This window comes from Lissotriton helveticus, chromosome 3_1 (assembly GCF_964261635.1).
Source record: "Lissotriton helveticus chromosome 3_1, aLisHel1.1, whole genome shotgun sequence".
NCBI classification, from domain to species: domain Eukaryota; kingdom Metazoa; phylum Chordata; class Amphibia; order Caudata; family Salamandridae; genus Lissotriton; species Lissotriton helveticus.
Window position 1 is genome coordinate 1,134,183,147 of NC_136061.1, and position 19,021 is coordinate 1,134,202,167.

The window sequence follows — 19,021 nt, forward strand, 5'->3', positions numbered from 1 at the left end:
TAGAGGGAAAGATGGCCTCTGATCGTTCTCGTAAAAGTTATGCACACCAGACAGCCCGTAAAGGTGTGTGGAGCTCGCAACCGGTAAGAAATCACACTCCACGAATATTCAGGTTCACAAAGTACTAGGCAAACATGGTTAGAAAGCATGTGCTGCCCTCAAGCCTCCAAGGAAAAACCGTGTGAACCGGCGAGAAATCAAAGAGAAATCACACCCCACGAATATTCAGGTTCACACAGCACTAAGCACACGTAGTGAGAAAACAAGTGCTGCCCTCAAAGCTCCGAGGAAAAAACGAGTAAACAATTAGTCTCATACTCTCTCTCCGGGACATGGACACCAGCGCAACTGTGAGCATACCGGAGATTGGTTCTGACGAGGAAAAATGAAAGAGACACACACGGTGTGAGCCTACCTGTCCGTCGGTACCCTGGGCTGTCGTGGGAGGTACCGACGCGGCGCTCGGCTTGTTAATTTTATTTCCGGCGCAGGCAGTGGGCGCTGCATTTCGATGACGTCAGTCTGTGTGCTCTCTGCAGAGACTTATGGGGATTGGAGTCCTATCTCAATACGCTCCTCTACTGTGATAGACATGAGCGAGTAAAGTTAATTTCGGCGCTGGCTAGACTAGACCTGGACTATTCACCTTTGATACTGAGAGAATCTAGTGTTCATAGAGAACAACTTGCTTAGTCTGTTGTATTAGTATTATTGGAAGGTGACCCCATGGTTAAGCAGAACCCAAACTGGATACTAAGTAATCACTGACCCCCAGGATCACAAGAAAAAGACTCCACTCTGACGACTTAGTTTTTTTCAATCACACACCTCTAAACACACAGGCCCTGATTATGATGGACGGATGTACACCGTATCGGTCTGGAAACCGTCCAGCCATAGGTTGGCTGTTACGACCTCACAATTAAGATGTGACTGTCCATCGAGGGTCGGAAACATCCAGTTCGAGGCATGTGAGCTGTAGATCACATGCTGTGCATAGCCGCCATCTAGTGTTGGGTCGGATGTTTGCACTTTGTTTTCTTCGAAGAAGTCTCTTCCAGTCACAAGGTAGGTGACTCCTCCTTTCGGTGATAGTGCGCATGGGCATCAACTCCATTTAGTTTTTTTCCGCCTTTGGGTTCGGACGTGAATTACTGCCCTCTGACACCGTTCCTTCGGTTTCCCTCAGTGTGCAATACACTCACCCTCTACGGTATTGTTTCCGATCGCATTTTCCATTCTATTGCGTATCGTATTTACTTAATAAAGCTATCTTTCGATTAGAAAGCTCGTGGAAGGTTGTCGGGACTATCCGCGTTGCGCCGACCCGCAGTCGATGGAACAAACTCACTTTAAATTCTGCCCTCTGTGTCATGCGAAATACCCGCGCACTGACTCGCATGAAGTGTGTAACCTGTGTTTGTCTCCCGAACACACAGAACAGGACTGCGATGCATGCCAGGCTTTGCGCTCCAAGAAAAACTTTGCGACCGTCTGGCTCGACTTCGCGACATGCAGGGCCAGCACACAAGCTCCATTCCGTTCATCTTTGGGCAACAATCTGACGAAGAGGCCAGGGAGGCCATGGGAACCGAGGAGAAGCAGGAGTCGACCCCAATCTAAGAGCTCGACTCCAATTACGAGGAAGACGACCCACATGAACAATGTACTGCGAGTACAGATCCCCCTCATCTCAGGGTCCAACTACACATAAAAAGAAGGCTCTGGTCCAACTTGGGCCTCATGCCCCGGCCCGCACCGAGACCACGCTTCTGACGCCCCACTGAAGACTATTAAAAAGCCTTCCGGCTCTGAAAAGACTCACCCCAAATCGAGCTCCGAGCAGAGACCTTCGGGGTCGAAACACAAGTCCGGCTCCGACCCACACCATTGGGCACCGAAACACACTTCGCATCCGAAGACACCACCGCCTAAGACTCCGGCACCGAAACAGTCAGATGTGCCGAAATCTCCAAAAAAGCACAGTTTTGACGCTTTGATCGACAAACCTGATCTGAAACAGAAAGTGTTGTATATTCATCCACAGACTGGACACATCACCACTAACGTGACTTTAATACGAAGGACTGACACAGAAGAGGAATATCACATTCCTTTGAAGAAGAGAACTGTTGGAACTACCCCTTCCCTCTCCTCTTCCTCTTCCATCACCTCCTTCCCCTCATTTTCAACCAATTTCACCTGAGCGTTCACCACCACATACACCTGACAACCAGACTGATGCAGATGGCAATGGGGATGATCAGCCACTACAAGACTCATGGGACGATTACAATATCAATTCGCCCACTGTCAATGATCCCACGTGTACCCTAACGAGCCCTCTCCACCAGATGACAGTGTAGGCTACATTGAATTACTGGGTAGAGCTGCCAACTACCATGGTGTGCAGCTACATAAAGAATCCCTAGAAGAGGAGTTCCTCTTTGAAACCTTTAGTAGCACGCAAAGGTCCTCACACACACTACCCATGCTCAAAGGGATGATCAGGCATGTAGATGGCCTCTTCAACAACCGTGTCGGGGCTCGTATTCTTACCCCCAGGGTAGATAAATACAAGCTAGCACCATCGGATCCAGTATATATAAGGGGACAATTACCATTGGACTCCACGGTTGTGTCCAATGCAAGGAAAAGAGCCAACTCCCAAACTACAGTAGATGCTCCACCCCCGGATAAAGAATCCAAACTTATTGATGCTTCGGGGAAAAGGGTGGCAGCCAACTTCTGGCGTATCTCTAACACTCGGGCATTGCTAGCATGAAACGACCGTGCTCACTGTGACGAGATGGAACAATTAATCCAATTTCTGCCCCAGGAACATAGATCTAAAGCACAAGACCTGGTGTATGAAGGACAACTTATTTCTAACAACACAATCAGATGCTCCCTAGATGCTGCAGAAACTGTTGCTAGAGCTGTGAACACCAGGCATCCTTTTAAGGAGACACACCTGGATTCCCATATCTGGGTTCAAGCGTCCATGTTAAATACACCCTTTGATAAGGAACACCTATGTGGCCCTGTGGTTGATTTTTCACTACAAAAGATGAAGAAAGACACTGAAGTGGCCAAATCCATGGGAGTCCTTCAGTCAACACAAAGCTGTGGTTCCTTTTGGCGTTCTGTCTACCCTGAAGACACCACCTCCACCTACAAGGGTAATAAACAAACCCTCTCCCTCTAGGGCTTACTTCAAAGGGGGTTACAGAGGTAAAAACGGCAAAGGCAGGGGTAGGAGTTCAAACACAACCACCTCCCCCTCCAATGCAAAACTGTGACTTGCTTACACTCCCAACCCCCCCCCCCCCTCCCCCCCCCCCCCCCCGACCACTTAACACTTGTCGGGGGAAGACTTTCAGATTTTCTACCAATCTGGCAGACAATAACATACAATTGGGTACTACAAATTATCCTTTCTGTTACTGCCTGGCGTTCATCAACACTCCTCCAAACTTCCCACCAAAGTCGCTCAAGCTTTCACCAGATCACCTACGCCTCCTCAAACAAGCGGTGCAGTCTCCTTCTAAAAGAGGCTATAGAGCATGTACCACCACAACATCACGGGTTGGGCGTGTACTCTTTTTACTTCCTAATACCCAAAAAAGATGGTTCTTTCAGACCAATATTAGATCTGAGAATTCAATCTTTACATTCAGTCAGATCATTTCCACATGTTAACACTGCAACAAGTACTACCTCTTCTGCAGAAAGGCGACTTTCTGTCTAATCTAGATTTAAGACGCCTATTTTCATATTCCAATCCACCTTGCTCATTACAAATTCCTCAAGTTTGTGGTAGCGGGTCAACACTTTCAGTTCAAGGTACTCCCGTTGGGAGTCACCACTGCCTCCATAGTCTTCACAAAGTGTCTGGTGGTAGTAGCTGCTCACCTGAGAAGACCGAGCATCCATGTCTTCCCATACGTGGACTGGCTCATCAAAGCCAGTACGTACCAGCAATATCTTCAGCACACTTTCAGAACAATTCAGTTACTACATCAACTAGGGTTCACAATTAATCTGATAAAATCACATCTCCAACCAGTCAATACTCAGGACTACTTAGGAGCCACGCTAGATACACAAAAAGCTCTGGTGTTTCCCAGCACAGCCAGAATTCGCAACATTCAGGTTTCAGTTCTCCAGTTTTTAACCCAATCATTGGCTTCCAACTCAGGTTTAAATGCAACTGCTGGGAAAGATGGCATCTTGCATCATAATCTTCCCAGATGCCAGGCTGCACATGCGCCCTCTTCAAGAATGCTTAGCCAGTCAGTGAAACCAGTCACAGGGTCTGTTAACCGATCTAGTGTTGGTAAGCTGCCAAAACCATCGCTCTCTACGGTGGTGGAACACACAAAATTTGTCACCAGGACAGCCTTTCATAGACCCGCTTCCACAGATAGTACTGACAGCAGACACGTCCCTCACTGGTTGGGGATCTCCTCTCCAACACACAGTGCAAGGCCTGTGGAGTCAACAGCAGAAGGTGCTACACATCAATCATTTAGAGTTGCTTGCAATCTTTCTAGCCCTCAAGGTGTTACAGACTCACTTGGAGGGCAAGGTTGTCTTGGTTCGTACAGACAACATGACCGCTATGTATTGCATACAAAAACAGGGGGGCGCACTCTCCAACTGTCACACTTAGCCCTATACATCTGGAAGTGAGCCATTCACCACAAACTTTATCTCCTAGCAGAACACCTCGCAGGAGTGAACAACAAAATTGCTGATCTCCTCAGCAGACAGAGCAGCAAATACACAAATGAGAACTTCACACTCAGGTTCTCCTCCCATACTTTCAAAGTTTGGTAGTCCCTCACATAGACCTGTTCGCCACACACCAAAATGCAAAATGCAGAAGCTTTGCCTCCAGGTACCCACACCCCAAATCCAAGGGCAATGCACTACGGATGAACTGGTCAGGGATATTTGACTACGCTTTTCTGCCTCTCCCACTCATTCCGTTAGTGGTTCAGAAGCTCTGGCAAACATCTCACATTAATCCTGGTAGCTCCCACATAGGCTCGTCAACCTTGGTTCACAACCCTGTTGGAGCTATCTCTGGTTCTGCATCAAAAGCTGCATTTACCCTTCAGTCTCCTCACACAGAGCCATGGAGAAATCAAACACCCAGATCCCAAACAGTTTAAACTCGTGATCTGCCGCCTGAAGTCTTATAGTTTGGTTACTTGAACCTCCCACCAGAATGTACGACTATCATTAGGGAGGCTAGAAGGACTACCACAATGGTCTGTTATGCAGCTAAGTGGAAGCAATTTGTTATTTATTGTGGTAACAATCATATCAACCCTCTTGATGCTTCCATACAAAACATCATCTGCTATCTTACACTTGCAACAGTCAGCGTAGGCTTACACCTCCATTAGACTAAACCTGGTGGCATTAGCTGCATACCTGCAAAATAGACAGCATTTGTGGATGTTTAGAGTACCCGTAATCAAAACTTTCATGAAAGACTAAAAAGAGTCGTACCGCCAACACTCCCATCTGCTCCAGTGTTGAATTTTAACATAGTCCCCACAAGAATAATGGGCCCACCTTTTGAGCCCATGCACAAACGCAAACCACAGTGCCTCTCTTGAAAACCCGCTTTCCTCATTGCAATCACTTCATTAGGGAGAGTGAGTGACCTAAAGGCATTACCCATACAAGAACCCTTTTTCCAACTACACAGAGACAGAGTGGTTCTTCGTACGAACCCCAAATTTTTACCTAAGGTAGTATCTGCATTTAACATAAATCAGTTGGTAGGATTACCTATATTCTTCCCTCAACTTAATTCAGTTGCAGAACGAGCTCTAGACACCTCAGATGTCAGAAGAGCTCTTTTGTACTACATTGAAAGAAAACCACTTTTTGTTGCTTAAGCACCACCATACAAGGGCAATCCTATCTCCAAATCAGGTATTGCAAGGTAGATTGTTCAGTGCATTCAAACTTGCTATGTGAAAGCAAAGAGAACTCTAACTGTCCCTCCTAGGGCACATTCCACTCGTATGCTAGGGACCACTATGGCTTTCTTGGGAAACATTCCCATAGTTTACATTTGCAAAGCTGCAACATGGTCTACAGCACACACATTCACTAAACACTATTGTGTAGATGTGTTAGAGAGACAACAAGCCAATGTGGGCCAAGCAGTACTTAAAAAACTATTTCCGACTACTCCAACCGCTACAGGTTAGCCACCGCTTTGGGAGGATACTGCTATATAGTCTGTGCACAGCATGTGACCTACAGCTCACATGCCTTGAACAGATAATGTTACTTACCCAGTAAGCATCTGTTCTTGACATGTATAGCTGTTGATTCACATGCTCCCACCCACCTCCCCGGATATCTGTAACTACTGTAATTCTATGTTAATGTACATACATATGCATAGGCATCTCTATTCTTTACTATTACTCCATTCTCACCCTCTGCGGGAAAACAATCTAACAATGGCATCGATGCCCATGCGCACTATCACCGAAAGGAGTCGTCGTCTACCTCGTGACTGGAAAAAACTTCTTCAAAGAAAACAAAGTGCAAACATCCGGACCCAATACTAGATGGCAAGCTATGCACATCATGTGAATCTACAGCTCTATATGCCAAGAACAGATGCTTACTGGGTAAGTAATATTATCCTTTTGCTATGGTAGCTTTTTGCGGCGGGCGGGTAAGGCCCTCAGCACAAGCTGCCATAGCAAAATGGAGGTTTGTAAATGGTGCGTGATGTTTAAGGGGGCACTATAGATGAAGGCCAGGAGGGAAAGAGGCCCTGCTAGGGGCCCCCAGCGTCATTTTCCAACAGACTTTCCATGTTTGAAAGTAGTCCTGGGTAAAGCACTGCGCTACGCGCTCGTAGTTTGCAAAGTTTCCCCTACTTCGCACTACGCGAATTGCACGTAGCACAGTGCAAACACGCGTAGCGTAGTGTCGCTGTCAATTTTGTGCTTGCTCGCGGTCCTCAACGTCAAGTTTGGCGACCGCAAGCAAGCAAAATGACATCCCGGCGAGACTTTTTCCTCGTTTGCAATCAGCAACATCAAGTTGCTGATCGCGAGCATGGAAAATAAACCTCCCGGCGAGATTCTCAACGCGAGGTGGTCAGGTTTCTCATTGCGAGTGGTCACGTATGCTCGCGACCGCTCGCGATGAGAAACTACCAGTCCGCGTCGAAAGTTGCAGCTCAAGTAAAAATCTACTTGAGCGGCAGAAAACTACAGCTCACAAAGTGCAAGATGCCGTTTTCAATGATTGCACAGTGCCGGATGCTTGTCTGCACTGTGCAATCATTGCACAGTGCGAACAGGCTACTACGCAGTTCGCGTAGTGCTATGCGTAGCTCGCGTAGTGCACTTTGCGTAGCTTCGCGTATCGCTACTGTCGGAAATTGACATTACCCCTATGGCGGAGCTGCAGTCATTAGGGTTTTATGGTGTTTTTCTGACCCAGCCTGTCGGAAGCACTGCAAACGGCCTCTCCGCCCGCCGCATCGTTATGCAGCTTGTGAACCGTAGGGGCAGATGTCAATGGGTCCGATACAGTTGTGCTGTCGGTGTCACCCACCGAAATTATAATTAGCCCCTTAGTTCTCTGCTTCTAATTTTTCTACCCTTCCTGAAGGACCCTCGGTCAAGAGAACCTCAACTTGTGTATGTCGGAGCAGAGCTTGACACATCTTATACATTCATACAGAAATGCTACATCTCAATTTACATATGGCTTACAGAATCTGAAAACCAACAGATCAATCCAGTCTTACATTCTTGGGCCTCAGACAACTAGAAAGCAAGTGAAATTAAAACAATCATTAATGATATTGATGATGAAATGCCCACGTATTGGACAGAAACAAGTTCTAGCAGTAAGTGACCTCTAGTACCTAGTAACCAAGCTCAACAGCCTTTAAACCCCTTAATGAATTGTCATTAAAATGTCAACATTTTAATTTGTTAGTGCCATTCTGCTCAAGTGAATAATACTTATTTAGGAGGTCTTTGCTTTTGAAAGCATCACAAAACATTTAGCTCTGCATCTGATCTTTTCTAAAAATGATAAAAGGTGAACATGGTTTAGAATAGTTTTACGATCAGTAGACCCATTTTGTTTTTTATCCATAGACAAAAGTGAACTTGAGGAATTAGGGAAGCGGATGGAGTTCCATCATCCTGATTTCTTACATAGGCAGCAGTTCTTGGCGCAGTTAGTGTCAAAAGGTTACAATTTCATGTGCTTATAATATTTATGGTTTGAACCTGACCTGGCCCACAAGGAAATCTGAGATACTTTAAATACATGTACAAGGCAATGAACTGTTAAACAGGGGTACAACTAATTTCACTAAGTTATATGGAGTGGCTGAAAGCCTGTGCCCTGTTCTGGCATCCGTATATTACCTTTGAGCTAGGAAAGTGATTTATTAGATGAAGTAAATACGATGAAGGATAGAAGTCAGGAAATCTATAGTTTCTAGCGTTGAGCCCAATTTGTTGAGAAGCTTGCATTGTGCAAACTGGGTGTAAAAATAGGATTGGGTCAACAAAGAATGGTGCATAGATTATAGTGGTCTATGCTCATGGTTGTTGCGTGTGGCTTATCAAGTACTGGACGATGAGTCATGTTATAGGATGTCAGCAGGTTTAAAATATAGTAACGGGAATAGGTAGAATACATTGATTTGGTTGTTTATTCCCAATTATATATAAATCGTTTGTTATTTATTCGTTCACTAGAGTGTATTGGTGGTCTTAGATCTGTGGAATAAAATGTGTATTCCAGATCCTGGCACCCAGGATCTGGAATACACTCCCTCCAGAAACCAGGCTTATCTCCTCCACTGCATTTTTTAAGAAAGAAGTAAAAGCTATCCTCATGGCTAAATTCACCTGAACTTTTACTTTGGATCTATTTGAGACTCTGCACCTATTTGTACTATTTGTTTATCTGATTGTCTATTTGTACTATTAGTTTATCTGATTGACTATGCTCCTTCATGTACCTACCCTATTTTGCTACTTATTTCTTACCTACAACTATTCTGTGCTCAAAAGTCTGTTAATCACACTCTTCTTTTCCTACCCCCTTTTTTTCTGTAAAGCGCTCTGATATCTGCAAAGATCTTGTTTGCACTACATAAAACTTTCAAAATAAATTTTAAAAAAAATAACCTCCGGTCTCTTACCTTGATAGCTGCAAATAAGCAGATTGTGAAATAATGTAGTTGATGCCCACTGACCGGGTATTGTATAAGTACAAAAATACAGTTGCTTGGGCTTCTTTTGAGTGTCTGCCCATGCTTTCATTCATGAATTCTGGATGAGATTTCCTTGGGTAACTTCATATCTTAACATTTGTTTGTGATATGACGCTAAATTTCACGTGGTTGTATTATTTTATTATGTTTGGCTTTGTAATATGCTGAAACAAATACAGACATTAAAGTAGAAGTGTGCATTTATCAGTTAAATAAATGTGGAAATATGTTTTTTTTTGGGTTTTTTTGTGTCCTCCTTTAGCAATATTTTGTAGTTGGAGGTGTTGGGGGCCAATTTTCCTTTCTGTTCCAACCGTCGGGGGGGGTTTCTTGGGTAAACGCATTGTGTGCATAGAGAATGTCCTCTTCCCCTTTTTGTCCCCTTCCAGCGCAAATTGGATCTCGGTAGAGCTAGTCACTCTGACTACTCCAAGTTCCCACTTGAAAGCTTTATTGCATTGCCTAATCATTGGACCGGGCCGTGTATGTCCCTTTCTTTAGCTTGTATGGTTGTAGTTTTCCCAAATGCTCCAACATTTGTCTTTTACCCGTATTCCCACTCCTGTCTAGTTTATTTATTCTTTGTATGGAGGATAGCCACACTCTGTGTTGGAGGTACACTTTTCACTGATTTAATGCAGATTTCCCTTCTTGCTAGAAGTATCATTATGAAGAGAACATTCTCTTGATCTTTACTCAGCTTGGGTTTATTTAACTTACAATTCAAAACAATTATCCCAAAAATAACCCGATCAATACTCCCCTCCACCTGTTGTCCCAGCAACTTAGATAAGGTCTTACCCGTCTCCTTCCAAAATTCCTCCAGTTGGGTACACTGCCAAAACATATGTAGGTTGTCTGCACCTACTTCCCAGCACTTGGGGCAGCTTCTCCCCTTTTGGCTGCTGATCTTAGATAGCCTCTTTGGCGTCCAGTATGCTCTGGGAGTAGTGAATAAATGATTGATTAATTAGTTTGCAAAGTTCAAAATAAACAGGAATAAATACTTGTAAGCATGGATAAATATAGGACATGTTAAAAAAATAAACCGCATAAAACCCGGAAGCCCTAATTTGTACACGTTATTTTGTTTTTCTCTTACATCCATGTAGTGTTTTAATTCTTATTGGATGTTGATGGTTAATTGGTACATCATATAAGGTTATCTATTTGAATTTTACTGATGCTGTTTTTTTCTGTACTGGTATTCAAGTATAGGTATGGATTAAACTGTCCCTTTTTGTAAAGAACAAATTCCAGTATTTCCTGAAAATCCACTTTTATTTGTGCTTTCATACACTACTGCCACACATAAACCGGTTTTGACTTTGATGCCTGTTCAGTAACATCAAATATCACGAATAGCAGCAAGACTGACTCCCCCACCCATTGTTATGCCAAGAATAGCTAATCCCGTCCAATAAGCTTTATTCGATGTACAAGTCATAAAAGTACTCTCCATACAGTACATACTCCATAAAACACAATACATATACACGTTTTAAAACCATAATTTTATGTCGGATCTTAAGATGGATTGGTGAAAGATAAAATGGTTCAGAACTATGAAATACTAAAACACAAAATCAATTAAAATTCATTACGTAAATTGGTACTAGGATACAGAGAAAAATCACAGGCAATAAAACCTGTTCACATGTTACATGTGTACCGCTTCAGGTTAAAATTGGCTAATAAACCCTTCAAAGCGCATGGAGTGCCTTTGATCTAATAGCCCAGGACCATCCCAGAAATTTCGCGACTGCAATGACAATAGGGGCTGAGGTGTTTGTGCGCAGTATTATTTGTGAGTCTTCATTCCTTCTGGTACCCAATGTCCTACAAATTGGCGTCAGTCACCATTGGCATGGGCCATCATGTGCGGGGCAGCCAAACAACAAATGGGCCAGGGACTTTAGGCATGCTCCATCGCCGTCTGTGACCCATTTTGCTGTATAGGACTTAACTGGTAATGAGCCTACCCTGATCTGGAAATATAGTTTCCCATCATGTGGTTTTGTTACGGTTTCCCAAAACTGTTCCAGGCGCGGAATGGTTTAAATTCCATGAATCTGCCCATAAGGGAGGACGTATCACCATATATGTAAGTGTTGTTGATCACCAGATCACAATATTTCTCTTTCAGGATCTCATTAGAAGGGAAGGGGGCACATGAGGGATTTTACCAGAGTGTTGCCATGCCCATGCTTACTAAGGATACTCAGACCTCCCTTTGCCATTTGATTTTGTTAAAGCGGTCAGCACTGATTAGAACTTTTAAGCCTGCAGTATAGGTTGCCAGTTCTAGGGTGCACCAATTTCTACACCACTATAATATAGGGCGCCAAGAATAGCATAATTATGTCAAGACTACACCATTTATAAAGAATGTGCTCCAATGGAACAGCACCATCATAATGCCAGGGATAGACACAATCGTGCCAGAAACGTCCCAGTTCTGGTCATGGCTTCTATTATGGCAGGAATAGTCCACAAGGGTTTGACAGGAAGGAGGTGAGGCTTGTGGTGCTGGCCATGCCAGGGCTCACAGGAAGGAAAATGTACAGTTGGTTTATGTCTTGTGATTATTGAGGGGGGGATCACGCACTTTTGCTGCAAGTGACAGTTATATGGTCTTGGCAATAGAGTGCGAAAGCAGTAACAAACACTAACCTCCGTGGCAGCTTTGCTTTCATACCAGCCTTACCAAGATTCTTTATCTCATCAGATGACCCGCTGCAGATTCGAGGCACCAAACGGGTTGCTGGCAAAACTGCAGCTTTTGGCAGTCATCATTTCAAATCCTCAACAGTTTGTGTAAATATTGCAAACTCGCCTCTCCTGCATTGTGTGCACAATCGCGTTGGACTGTTGTGCTTCTACAGTCAGTCTGCATTCTGAGTTCAGGGGACCAGTCTGACAATTTACTCCTCACTGCTTGGCTGGTGAGACCGCCACTCCGAACCTCCCTGTGGATTAGACCGATATCGTCAAACAGTTGGTTTACCAAGCTCGGCGTCTACGTTGAGTGACCATATATAAGACTTTCTCTGTGCAGGATTGAAAGTGAATGAGCTATCCGTGCTGAATCTTTGTGTGACTTTCGGCATCTTAGGAAAGTGTTTCCCATCTAGAACGCTAACCTTCCCCCATCTCCCAATTTTTCTCATTAATCCAGACGATGAGGCAACGTGTTTCAGCCCCTCCCCCCTCGAACCACCCCCCTCTGCTACGAACCAAGAACGGAATATATACTCCGGTCTGAATAAACAGAATTTCACTAGCTTCATAAGTACACAGTCAAAAATAGTCCAATTTTGAATCGGGACATCCTGTTGGTTCTCGCCTTACAGACGCATACATACACACACGCTCAGAGTTTTTTTTTTTTTTTTGCATTGATCTGTTTTTCCCCCATCTTTGTCACATTATCTTTCATATTTGTTTGCTCTTGTACATCACGTTTTCATCTCCTGTTTTTTCGCTATCTGTTTATCACCAAGCTTTCTAGTGGTATCACCTTGAAAAGGAAAAACTTCTTTGCAGTTTCTAGCTAGGAAGTATTGTTTTGTAAAATGTCAGTGATGCAAACTATTACATTTGCATTGTTAAACAGTTTTTTGAAACATTAAAATTCAAGCAATTTAGTTATCTCTATTTGAGTTTTAATATAAAATCCAATGTTATCTATGTTCACAGCGTGTACCATCCAATGCCACCTGGGAACAAGCAATGAAAATGATCATTAATGACCCCCGATACAGGTATTGCTTTTCTACTCTTTAGTGGGCCTGATACCAAACCATGGCAATAATTAATATCTTGTAGTATTGTCTTCCAGATGTTAGTCCTTTAAACAGTTAGCTTGGAGATATTTTCCATGGCACGATGGGGAACATTTTTTGCTGGATATTCATTTGTTTAGAGTATGAATCTCTTTAAAACTGGATGGATAACACTCTGAATTTACATTTGTGCTGACCTGGTCTGAAAGCTAAAAATAGAAAATTTCTACTGTTTGACTTGTTAAAATAATATTCATATTGTGATGATAGTAACTGACATGACTTTGGAAGGGAAACTATTACCACGCATATGCCTTTACCGCGCATATGCCTTTACCACGCGCATGCATTTACTACGCATATGCCTTTACAACGAAAATGTAAGGATATCACAGGTAAGTGTAACCTATATTTAGATTTTGTTTTTGTTTTTAAAGGGGTTAGGTAAGGGGGATTTTAGGATTAAGGGTGGGTAGAGGTAATTTTAGGGTTTACGGTGGGGTAGTGTTAGGTGGTAAGGGTGTTTTACAGCGTGAATCCTTTTCTGGATTCACATGCTGTGCACTATTTCACCATCTAGTGGTCGAGTCCGGAATAGTCCTTTTTTTTCTTTTCTTCTGGGTGTCGTCGACCACCATTTGGTGCCAAGTATGTACCTTGTGTGACCTCAGGCTGCGCCCTGGAGGTTATTGTGAGTGGTAGCCATCTTCAGATACTTTTTTCCACCATTGGGTCTGGAAGCAAGACGGGACGCTCTGAAATTTTCCGGAAGATCTCCGAAAGAGCTCTATTTCGAATAGAAAGCCAGCATCGAACATCAACATTGCAACTGGATTGCACAGTTTCACTCTGAGAATAACATCCCTAATACCGAAGACATCAAGGTTCAGCAAATGGCGAGGTAGGGGCCATGGAAAAAATCCCATTCAAATTCTGCCAGAGTGCCTCCACAGTTCACTCACTTAAGGAATTCCATATTCCGAAGATCCCCGTAGCTGATGCGGACAATGTCGACACAGAAGGGGTGTAAGACGCCGAAGGGGAAGTAGAGGATATCTTCTAGTCGCCTCCAACTCCAGAACCATGAGATGAATACCCTGAAGAATACATCGACGCTTTCGAAGAGGAAGAAGCCTCTGAAACTTTCGAGGACCAATGGAATGACCTTGACACAGAAAGCTCAGAGGAGGATATATGCTGTTATCCCTCGAAGGCTTCCCCACCAGATGACATAGCCTTCTGCAACACCCCAGTAAAGAGAGCAGCTGACGCTTTCGGGGTCTTCCTCGAAGCGTAAAAACGGGACACATGCTTCTTCTTAGAAACACCAGCACCAGCCAACAAGTAGACACAATACCTACCAATGCTACCAAGGATTCTGGATAAAGGCAAAGAAGCCTTCAAAGAGCCAGCCTCAAACAGGGAGGTAACTCCAAGGTTCGAAAAAAAAGTACAAGCCTTCTTCCATGGACCCAAAGTATATCCAGGGAAATGTAGCACCTGACTCAATCATCGTCACCACCACCAAGAGAAGAGCGAATGCAATCTCGAACAGTGGACCACCTCCAGAGAAGGAAAGCAAACGGATGGCTAGAGGCATTGACGCAATGGCAAATCGCAAACTCTAATGCCCTGCTGAACAGGTACGGACACCAACAATGGGATGACATTGAGGAGCTCCTCAACAAGCTCCCGGAAGAAGACAAGAAAAGGGTATTAGCTATTGTCTAAGAAGAAAAAAACATTGCAAACACATGCCTTAAATCAGCACTCGACGCAGCAGACAGGTGTGCAGAGGCACTACACTAAGAAGGCATACCTGGCTTAGAATATCCGGTTTTAAATAAGAGGTACAAACCTCCATCATTAACAGACCATTTACAGGGGAGGCACTGTTTGGAAAGGAAGTGGATGAATCTCTCTAGCAGATTAAACAAGCATTGGTATAGCCAAATAGGTCTCATCTTTGGGAACTTAAAAGTGTTTAGCCATGAAACAGTTGATGTTGCACCACGGATATTGTGCTGCATAACTTAATAACTATAAGGTCCCAAAGGTGAGACCTATTGGCTATGCCAATACTTGTTTTTCGTTTATCACAGAGGGAGTACTGATCCGTCTGCAACATGGCGCAACAAAGGAGGCGGGAGAGAGACAGTCAACAGAGGTTGGGTTGAGGAAGCAGGGCCTGGGGGCAACACAGACGACAGAAATTGTAAGGGGTATGGCTAGGATAAACAACAAGAAGTACATCAATGGAAGTGTGGGTGGGAGCAAGCAACATGGGGAGGTGTTTAGGCCTTTAATAGTGTGTGTTATTATCACGCACTGCTGGTAAGTGGTGTTGCTCCCACAGACCCCAGGAGCTCGAGGGAGGATCCCACAAGTGCGTTTCCTGCCAGAGGCTGCTGCCTGCTTGGGAAGCTACGGACAATGGGAATGGGGAGCTTACTTCCAGTGAAATCAGTTATTCAGACAGCTGGAGCTGGTTGTTTGAGGAGTTTAATTCGGAGCCGGCTGACGAGAGTGAGTCGAAGGTCCTCGAAGGCGACAGAAGTAGCTCGCGTGCGCCGGGGTCTGCCGCCAGGAATGCCTGGTAAAGGCTGTGGTCTGCTGGCAGGAATGCGGGGAATGATTGCATCTCGTGCAGGCTGCAGATGGGAATGATTTCACCTGTATGCTAGGTGCCTGAAATATGTACAGGCGTGAGGTCTGCAGTCCCGCAACACTGGCTCTCAAGGGCCCGGTATGTCGGAGTGGGGAACTACTGCAACAGAAGCCCCGGGAAGGGCAAAAACAGATAGCTACTACTTCATAAACTCCAGAGAGGAAAACATTCTGCGCCGTGGTCTGCGTGAGGAATTAGTTCATTTACAGGAGTGCGTGGTTATCATCCACATCTCCAGTTTTATGAGCAGACTACCATGCACTCACTGTACAATATCATTAAATTTAGGGATCGAAACCCAAACATAACGATGGATTTACATGTATGCAAACTCACCAGTTAACATTCCTCCGGCGCTTTCTGGGTGTAATATGATTTGCATATTTAAATAGTTTCAAACACACCTTGTTCAATTGTGTAACTTCTGTCAAAGTCTTCTCGAAGAGAAATCGACGGCAAGACAAGCAGTTGAGAAGGGAACAGCTATTTTCAAGCACTCTTGCTGGAATCCACTTTGCGGGATTTAGTAGCGGCGTGTGCGCCATCTGTTTTCAATTAGCACGCGCTCCGCTGCTCGCTACCGCAAGGTGGATGCCGGCACAAGCACGAGTGCTTGAAAAGAGCTGACCAGTTTCCAAAGGTCATTGTGGGAGGGCAGGGCGGATATACAGACGAGGAGGCAATATATTGTCGAACAGTAGTTTCTTTATTCTCACGTGACACAGTTTTGGGTTTAACTATAGGATCGTAAGTCTCTGCCTCTGGTTGGGTCTTCTCGCTCTCAGGGTTAGAGGTTGAAGCTGCCAGCGTTGCTTTTCCCTCTTCTGGTGTGTGATAGAGTTGGCAGGGTGGTGTTGTATCTGTGGCGTTAGCTTCACCTGGAGGCTCAACAAAAGGTGAGAAAATGGAGCCTGTCAGATTACTGGGTCACACTTTTAACCTGTCGCCTACACCCGGTAGTGCCTAAAGAAGTGAAGAAGCCGTGGTTGGGGTGATATTAAAATTAAAAGAATTTCGTAACAAAAGAGATTCAAGGGGTAGATGAGGGTATGGGGGGGGATCGTGAGGCTACTAACACAGGGGAGATGGCTGGTTTGGTGAGCGTTTACTAACAAACATTGGCCGTGTACCCCTCTTTCCCCACCTCCCTCAACAGTCCTCCCACCTCCCTCAACAGTCCTCCCACCTCCCTCAATAGTCCCCACCCGCTTTCCCCAGGACCGGCGTCACACACCGGCTCAGCCGCAACTCTCCGGAGTTGCGGCCCTTTCTCCAGCCTCCTCTGGTGGACACCACCATTCCTCTGTCCAGGGCTCGTCAGACTCTTTCCCCACTCCACCGTTTGAGCCGCTGACCACACTCCTGGCGTTCGGCTCCGTATCGCGTTTTCGATCTTGGCGTCCTGCTCCACGCTTCGTTTCGCTTCCCCGGCTCCTCCCTCCTGATGGTCCAAGACGTTTCTTCCTGGGTCGTTTCCGCTTTTACTGGTGGAACCGTACTGCTTCCGGGATCAACTCCTCCTCCTGACTCCAGACCCCGCTGCGGAGAAACAGGAAAGGTAGGTATTTCTTTCCTTAGGCCTGACTGTCCACAGCTCCGTCTTTGGCATGCGGGGAATTCTGGTCTTGGTAGTCCCGTGTATTGCCGTTCCCCGTGGGTCCCCCTCTCACAGTCCTCTCCTAGAGCAACGCATGAGAGCTGCCTAGGCGAGACCTAAAAAGACAATGAAACAGCAAGAGCGATGGGGGCCCTGCAACAAGGTGTACCTTCAAAAGAGGAGGGTTTAATGGAAGAAACCCCACAGTAAGAGGAGCCTTTGTTCAAGGACAGTGATGTACCATCAACAACTGTGCCGCATGACCTTCTCCTGGCTCGGTTAGCAGGGATTGGTGTCTCGGCACAGTGTGGGCATGGCTTAAGTCCTTCCTGGAAGGCCGTATCGAGCAGATTTGGCTTCCCCCGTGTTCTTCCCCTCCTCAACCAGTCACGACCGGGGTTCCACAGGGCTCCGTCCTTAGCCCTCTCCTCTTCAATATCTATATCACACCTCTGATATATTTGGCTGAAGAGTTAGGGGCTAAGGTTATGGCCTATGCCGATGACACAGTTGCTTTTTACCTGGGATAAGATCTCGCTTTCTGTTACAACGGCTCAGCACTGTCTCGCTGCAGTTTTCAGCTGGCTGGCGGATGCCCAGCTGAAATGCAACGAACAAAAATCAGAGATTCTGCTCTTTGGCAAATTTCCATCTAACTTTCGCCAACTCTTGTGGCCTCCAGACTCCGTGCTGCCATCCTCCACGGGCCAGCCTGCTAACAATTTGGGGGTGTGGTTCGATGAGTCCCTTTCTTTTTCAACACACATTAACAAACTGACTGGTTGTTGCTTTGGTCTCTTTAAAACCCTGAGGAGTTTCTTCTAACTGCTTCCGCAAGCAGCGAAAGAGACGGTAATCTGCGCCTTGATTTTGTCTCACTTGGATTATGCGAACGCTCTTTACATAGGCATCCCGGCCTATTTGTTAAAGCGACTCCAGGTCGTGCAGAATACAGCGGCTAGACTGCTGTTAGGCATCTCGTCTAGGATCAATGTACAACATCATTTGCATTCTCTCCACTGGCTCCCTGTGGCGCACAGAGTCCGGTTTAAAGTTCTGGTTTTGGCCCACCTTGCCCTTCATAAGCTTGGCCCTGTATACCTGCAGAGACGCTTTTCCTTTTATCTTCCTGCACGTGCTCTTCGCTCTGTCCCTTCGCTTGGCCCGAGTTCCTAGTTACAAGATTCCGCGGCTTGGAGGTAGCTCCTTTACTGTGAAGGCCAGCTTGGCCTGGAACGCACTCCCTCTTGAACTTCGCCCCATCCAGGACACAGCACTGTTTAAACGGAAACTGAAGACCCACTTGTTTGCCTAATTTGGCTTTTCTCTCCTCCTTCCTTTCAGTCCCCTTTCTTCTCTCTCACCTGTGGCTCCGCGCCGGGACACTCATGAGTATCTGTGCACGTTATAAATTATAATAACTGAACATAACCAGGGAATGGTCAACAATCAAACCAACAAACAGGATACCAAAGCTGGCAACAGCCAAGCAGTCCTTTTGAGGAAGAGGCAGAGGCCAGCCCTCTAGAGGAAGAGGAATCTGCTCAAATTGACTCCTGCACAGGAAAGGACCCACACACAACACCAGCGGGAGGTGTAATATCACAATACCTACAACGGTGCCAAAAAATCACCACAGACAATTGGATATTACATTTGGTAAAATACGGGATTGC

At 45.3% G+C, this 19,021-nt stretch overlaps 1 protein-coding gene across 4 annotated transcripts in view; it reads left to right on the forward strand.

Moving 5' to 3' along the window:
• Positions 1-19,021, forward strand: part of PRPF40A (pre-mRNA processing factor 40A) — an 879,874-nt gene that overhangs the window by 224,684 nt on the left and 636,169 nt on the right. For all 4 annotated transcript variants that reach the window (XM_078681728.1, XM_078681731.1, XM_078681729.1 and 1 more), the window contains exon 13: positions 12,995-13,059. In XM_078681728.1, the coding sequence (XP_078537854.1) occupies positions 12,995-13,059 (65 nt within the window). The remainder of the gene's footprint in view (positions 1-12,994; positions 13,060-19,021) is intronic.